This window comes from Microtus ochrogaster, chromosome 18 (genome assembly GCF_000317375.1).
Source record: "Microtus ochrogaster isolate Prairie Vole_2 chromosome 18, MicOch1.0, whole genome shotgun sequence".
NCBI classification, from domain to species: Eukaryota; Metazoa; Chordata; class Mammalia; order Rodentia; family Cricetidae; genus Microtus; species Microtus ochrogaster.
This window is the reverse complement of record NC_022020.1, coordinates 26,698,558-26,705,855: the sequence shown is the minus strand read 5'-3', so window position 1 is coordinate 26,705,855 and position 7,298 is coordinate 26,698,558. Positions and strand designations below refer to the sequence as shown.

At 41.1% G+C, this 7,298-nt stretch overlaps 1 protein-coding gene across 7 annotated transcripts in view; it reads right to left on the bottom strand.

The window, feature by feature from the left end:
- Positions 1 to 1,006: 1,006 nt before the first annotated feature.
- Rnf14 (ring finger protein 14) overlaps positions 1,007 to 7,298 on the bottom strand; it is a 23,386-nt gene continuing 17,094 nt past the window's right edge. For all 7 annotated transcript variants that reach the window (XM_026783482.1, XM_013349586.2, XM_026783481.1 and 4 more), the window contains 3 exons: positions 5,262 to 5,434; positions 3,097 to 3,227; positions 1,007 to 2,291 (listed from right to left, as the gene is read on the bottom strand). In XM_026783482.1, the coding sequence (XP_026639283.1) occupies positions 2,234 to 2,291; positions 3,097 to 3,227; positions 5,262 to 5,434 (362 nt within the window). In that variant the 3' untranslated portion in view covers positions 1,007 to 2,233. The remainder of the gene's footprint in view (positions 2,292 to 3,096; positions 3,228 to 5,261; positions 5,435 to 7,298) is intronic.

Below are 7,298 nucleotides of genomic sequence, written 5' to 3'. Positions count from 1 at the left end.
ACATGTGGTATATAGAGACAAAACACCCATACACATAAAAATAAATTTAAAAAATAGAATTCTAGCCAGGCGGTGGTGGCGCACGCCTTTAATCCCAGCACTCAGGAGGCAGAGGCAGGCAGATCTCTGTGAGTTCGAGGCCAGCCTGGTCTAGAAGAGCTAGTTCCAGGACAGGAACCAAAAGCCACAGAGAAACCAACCCTGTCTCGAAAAACAAAAAAACAACAAAAAAAAATAGAATTCTACTAAAACTATACCATCTCAAAATTAGGTGCCTCAAAAAAATAATATTTAAAAACTCAATTGTCTGTGTTAAAACTGAGGCAAGAATTTTGTACCTAAGGAGAGAACAAAGCTAAAGTCACGTAGTAAACAAGTCTAAGATTAAAACCACTGTTGGCTCCTGAAAAGCCAAACAGCAGTGAGGGCTCTCCTGTTTCTGCCACAACAGCACTGTAAAGGCCTCATTCTCACTTCTAAGATATCACCGACAAAATGCACAATAGCTAAAGTTAAGTGAACAATTGCTAACATTTATCAACATTTATCATGAAGCACGGCATGGCAATGGCTACACTCAAACACACCAGACCAAACTGCTACTAACATTTCTCTCTGCGATTTACTCAACAGTCATTTCTTCTCATTTCTTACCTTCAACTTATTTTTTAACTCCAGTTATTATGTAAAATGTGCTGGATGGAAGCCCATGAAAGTAACATGTTCAAACAAAATGAGTAAAAAAGGCACTGACCCAAGAAAAAAGGAGGTGTTGTTCCAGGACTCTTCCTTCTCAATTTAAGATGTTTATGTATGTGTGTGTAGAGGGATACCACTTAGTGGTAGGGCTCAGGCTCAGCATGCTTGAGGTCCTGGATCAATCTCCAGAACAAAATCAAACCACCACCACACACACACACACACACACACACACACACACCCCAACACAAACACGAGCTAGTTTTAAATTCGATTACTGCTTTGGAGACGGAAGCAACAGGACATCTCTATTTCAATTGTAGAATGTATTTTAAATTATTTTTATTTTAAGATTAAGCATCCTCACTGACAATCCAGAATCAGTCTGTTCTGACAGTTGAGCAATTTCTTAATTTTCAGGGTCAAAGTAGAAAACACACATTCACAAGATGCAGGTCAATTACTGACCTTTCCAGTACATCCACCAGTGGCTACCAAGTCACTTACTGAATCATGAGGAAGACAGTTTTCCAAAAAGCCAATAAAACCCAGAATTATCAAGCTATAATTATCTCCCCAAATATTGGTGTCTAAAGGGGTAGCACAGGAAGCCCAATTTCTATAGGTGATTAGAGAAGACCCGAGTGTTCTGAGGCTGGGGCCAGAACCATGGCGTTGTCTGTACACAGGTTCAGAGAACATTCATCTGAGGAATAAACTGGGCTCTTTCCTATTCCAGCAGAGGAAATAAAAACACCCACTGCTGAAATCAGCACTAAAACTGTCCTTGTCAACAGAAGGCAGAGAGCAAAGGGAGAAAGTGGAGAACAAATTGGGGCAGAGATAGTTCTGACTCTGAATTTCTCCCCAGGTGAACGGGAGGAGGGGCTCTGAATCAGAATCCTTCATTCTGCTTTTGGCTCTAAATCAGTGGATTCAATACACCATTCATAAATATCAAGTGACCCACAGGGCTTGTGGTACTAAAAGTATTCTAAAATTTATTGGAAATTTCTATTCTGAAAAGTAGTAGATCAAAATGACACTGGGACACTGGTCGGTTACAGAGCAGAAGGCTCCCCCGAAGGGAAGTGAGGGAAGAGTGAACAGAACACAGCAATGGACCAGAGTCTCAGCCCAGTGTCAATGGGCACTACTGAGACAGCTCCAACAACATCAGGCTTCTTGAACATAATCTGAAAGTTTAACTCTTGACCCTCTCCCTAACCTAAAGCTTGGGGAAGAAAATAAATATTTACTTTATAACTATCCACAGTTTGGGCATATTATAATATTTAATCTCTTATAGTTCTCATTTCTGAACCTTTGGCATACACTTTTATCAGAATTATGTTACATGGAAAAAATTACGTGCCTTAATCAGTAGTACCAAAGAAAAATATAACCCTGTTCTTCCTTCTACACAGGAAGAGTGAATACATGGCACCCTAAATATCTTGCAAGGTTTCTCTGTGTACTTGACAGAAGATTAGGGCAAACCATTCCATTTCTATGTGTTTAGCAGAGGAATGAACTAGTCTTCAATTTCATCTTCCCAAACGTCTCCATTAACATCCACGGCATGGAACAGTCTGGAAACATAAACAAGGTACATATTTATGCAGTTGAATAAAACTAAACATAATCTCTCTCCTTTTTTCAAAAACACTCTATTCTTTTGCTAACACCTCTACATAATACTGGCCAGTGGGGCGTGGTGGCACTGTGTCAAAGAATCACCTGAGACTCTTTTCTCCTAACAATGGGAAAACACAGCTTTGCATGCATTAAATGACAGCACACTAACAGGAACAGCCTGACCATGGCTCTCCCACTGGGGTACCATATACAGTCATCACATGAAATATCCTTGTCAAAACCGTTACTACTGAGTCTACAGAGTGAGTCCCAGAACAACCAGGTCTACAGAGGGAAATCCTATATTGAAAAACACATAAAGAAACAAACAAACAAAAAATGTAAAAACAATAAATTTTTTTAAGAGGTGTATACTCTGACTATAAACCCATTTTCAAGATTTAAAAACCACGTGTAGGAAGAGCTCTCCAAGTAGAGCTACTTTATAAAATAAGCTAGCCTGCATAATGGTATCAAAGCATATTGCAGACAGGCTAGAAAGGCACTGGGAATGCCCGCTGTGCAACAACGAGGACCAAGGTTTGGGTCCCAGAACTCACGCAACGAACCAGGCATCCTGCAAATATCTGTATTTTAGCTCCAACTTTGAAAGATTTGACGCCCTCTTGGGCCTGTTCATATACACACAACACACAATACACAACACACACACACACACACACACACACACACACACACACACAAAAGCATCCACCATTTAGCTTTTTAACCAATCTAGGGAACTCTGTGTGTACAAACCTGTTAAAGCACGGAGACTCGGGGTCATTGAAGTGTTTGTACGGGTTGGCTCTGGAGAGAGAGCCCATGCAGATCCAGCAGAAGTACTGCATACAGCCGGTACAGGTCATCTTGTTACAACCATCCAGCTTCTGGTGGGAGGAGACACGAAGCAAGGTGGTGAAAGCAGAAAAGGATGGATGAGCCAAAAGCAACACACCACACTCCCCAGTCTTTTGTCCTTTCTCAGGGAGAGCTGATACACAGGCAACAAACACACTGACAACCACTTACGCTCACAAGTTTGCACTGAAAGTAAAATACAGAAATATTGAACAGGTAGTCCTACAACTAGGTACTTAACACAATCTCTTCTCATAAACAGACAGAGATAAGAGGAACTTGAGACTAGATAAATATTAAAATGTTCTTTATTCTCAGCACTAGAAACAGAACCTAGATTCCTTTCCATGCTAGGCAGCCACGCTACGTTAAGCTGTACCTCTACCCTTTTCTACTTTCTAGTTTTCAGACAGGGTTTAAGTTGTTCACCCTGGCCCTGGTAATCCTCCTGTTTCAATTTCCTAAATGGCTGGGATTACAGACTGAGCAAACCAGACTGGGATTAAATTTTAAATTTCTACACTAATCAAAGTTAATAAGTAACCTCATATCTATTTCTATTAAGGGCTCAGGCACGGCAGAAGAGGTCGAATAGGATGACACTTTCCTTAATGAGGTAACTAAGGAATCAAGAGCTTCAGTTATGATGTGCACTACTAGAAAAAAATCAAACGGAAAGCTACGTTTTGATTTTAAAACCTGTGAAGATTTTTATGAGAACAGATTTGTCTACATGGCTCAGATTAATAGGGAAAATGCCTCAATTTCCTGAGCACATTTTTGTTAAATATGTTTGCTATTTTGAAGGATAAATAGTTCTGAAAAGTCAGTTATGATTTTTTTTCTGAGACTGTGTCATGTATCTATGTTGGCCTCGAACTTCTGATTTTCCTGCCTACCTCCTAAAATGCAAGGACTACTGGTATGCACGTCCATATCTAGTTTGCTGTACTGGGGACTGAAGCCAGGAGTTTGTGCATTCCAGACCAGCACTTGACCAACTGAGGTACACCCCCAGATCCAGGTAAGGGTTTTTAAAAGCAGACTGGGACTGGAAAGATGGTTCCTTGGTTAAGAGCACTGGCTGCTGTTCCAGAGGATTCAGGTTTAAATCTCATCATCCACATGGTGGTTCACAACCATCTGCCACTCCAGTTGCAGCGGATCCAAAGCCGCCTCCTAGCCTGCAGAAACCAGGCATGCATATGGTATAGAGACAAACATGCTGGCAAAGAGCCATACACATAGAATAAAGACCATCTGTAAAATCACACAAATTAAGAGTTGACTATAGCTCTAGTGTGCTTATGGTCTAACCTGCTATTGTCTCTTTCAAAACTCATGTTGGGAATTTAATCCCCACTGTGGGCTATTAAAAAGATGAGATCTAGCCAGATGGTGGTGGTGCACACTTTTAATCCCAGCATTCAGGAGCCAGAGGCAGGTGGAGTTCTGTGAGTTCAAAGCCAGTCTGCTTTATAGCTAGTTCTAAGACAGCCAAGGCTACACAAAGAAACCCTGTCTCAGGAAAAAAAAAAAAAAAAAAAAAAAAAAAAAAAAAAAAAAAAAAGGAAGGAAGGAAGGAAGGAAAGAAAAAAGAAAAAAAAGTAGGAACTTACCCTGAATACTGTATTTAGAAGCAGGGCCCTTGGGAGAAAATGAGGTGAGGTAAGTGATGAGCCTGGAGCGTCACTGAATACTGGTGGCTTTCTATGAGCTCACTACCAGTGCAGACACACTACTTCTCACTGCGCCTCAAGACAGACCCAGAACATAATCTGGAATAAGCTTTATAACTTACCTAGCTTAAGTTAGCAAAAGAAAATGGAACAGAGCAACATCTTCTCAATTTTGAGGAGGACACAATGTGAGATAAATTGTCTTTTTCTATAAAAGCACTTCGAATAGAGAAGCCTATGTGTACTTAAAGTCTGTAAGAATATTTACTAGTGAAATTTTATCATCTAAGTAAGAAGGCTGTGTTTTCTCCATGACTATTACTACAATTAACCAGTGGGCTTCTGAGGGTAACGCGTGCGCTAAGTCTGTCCTACAGCAGTCACCTGTATGGGCGTCCCGCAGCAGGGGCAGCTCTTGGAGTTCTTTTCCAGCCAGTCCTTACTTTCCATCTCTTCCAGGGCCTTCTGAATCACCCTCTTGCCATACCTCTGCTCCAAGAACCTTTTAGTAGCTTCGTCTGCTTGTAAGTATTCATTTCGTAAGTCTATTAATTTCTCTAGAAAGTACAACAGAAAATTAACTGTTACTCTGCAGTGTTGATAAACACTCAAGACAGCATAATGGACACAGTGGTGCACAGCTTTAGCTCCGCACTTAGGAGGCAGAGGCAGGCAAAGCTCACTGAGTGAACTTGAAAGGTCAGCCTGGTCTGCATGGAGAGTTCCAGGTCAGCCGCAACTATACAGTGAGACTCATTCTTTTTTTTTTTAACAGGCTATAAATTATTTATTTATTATTATTTATTATGTATACCATATTCTGTCTATGTGTGTTTGCAGATCAGAAGAGGGCAGCAGACCTCGTTACAGATGTTTGTGAGCCACCATGTGGTTGCTGGGAATTGAACTCATGACCTTTGGAAGAGCAGGCAATGCTCTTAACCACTGAGCCATCTCTCCAGCCCCGAGACTCATTCTTGAAACAAACAAAGCAAAAACAAAAAAACGCACCAAAAAAACCACCCAAAATATTTAAATATAAAAAATTTAGGAGATTGGGGGATGGGGACAAAAAGGGACAATGGATACTATAACCAAAACATATGCATGCATAAAAATTTCAAAATGAAGCCGGGTGGCGGTGGTGGCACACACCTTTAATTCCAGCACTCGGGAGGCAGAGGCAGGTGGATCTCTGTGAGTTCGAGGCCAGCTTGGACCACAAGAGTTAGTTCCAGGACAGGCTCCAAAGCTACAGAGAAACCCTGTCTCGAAAAACAAAACAAAACACAATAACAACAAAAAATTTCATAATGAAACCCCTTATCATCAATAAAAACCATAAATATATTGTGTGTGCAAATGTGAACAATCTTCTGTAGTTCAGATGTGTGTATCAGATAAAGCTTTCAACATGCTGCAAAAAAAACAATAGACACAAAGAGACCTTTAACTGGAGGGGCCACTATTCAATTCAAATACTCACAGGACCCACAAACAGTACATTTACATGATGAGCAGGTAAAGGTTACGTATGCAAATGACAGAAGCAGGTAGGATCCACCCACTAGGAAAGTCAGACTTGCTAAGGAGGCAGGGTTTCCCTTTGACTTTGATTTCTCAATATTGGCATGTTTATATAGCTGGCAACATTCAACGAAAACTGTCTCATCAAAAAGAACAAAGAGCCCGTGGAGTTCAGTGGAAGAGTGTTTGCCAAGACCCTGAGGTTAATACCCAATACCACACCATACCAAATTCTATAACTTGTAGACACTGACTCTACACTATATAAGTATTAATCATCGTAAAACTCTGTAAGTTAACAATTTGACATACAAAAATAGTGACTAAAATTCACTTTGTTCCAGGTGCTGAAAGCTCATCCTGGGGTAACTGAGATGGCACCGTGGGTAGAGAAGCTGCCAAGCCTGATGACCCAAGTTCAACAGCCGGGTCCACATGGTGGAAGAACCAACTTCCATACGCTGTCTTCTGACTGCCACGTTCTCACCAAGGTATGAGTGTGCCTCCCATTGCCAAAGATAAATAACAATGTGATTTTAGAGCAGTTCTTCCTTGAGGCTGGAGAGGAGGCTCAGCAGGTAAGAACATCTGCTGCTCTTCCAGAGGTCCTGGGTTGTTTCCAGCACCAACATCATTAGGCTCAAATGTAATACCAGCTCAGGGGGAATCAAATGCCCTATTCTGGCCTCCATAGGCACTGCATGTACATGTATATACCCACATATACAAATAAAAATAAATTTACAAAGAGTTCTTTTTGGAGCTGGAAAAATAGCTCAGAGGATAAGAGCACTGACTGCTCTTTCAGAGGTCCTGAGTTCAATTCCCAGCAACCACAGAGTGGCTCACAACCATCTGTAATAGGATCTGGTGCCCTCTTTTGGTCTGCAAGCA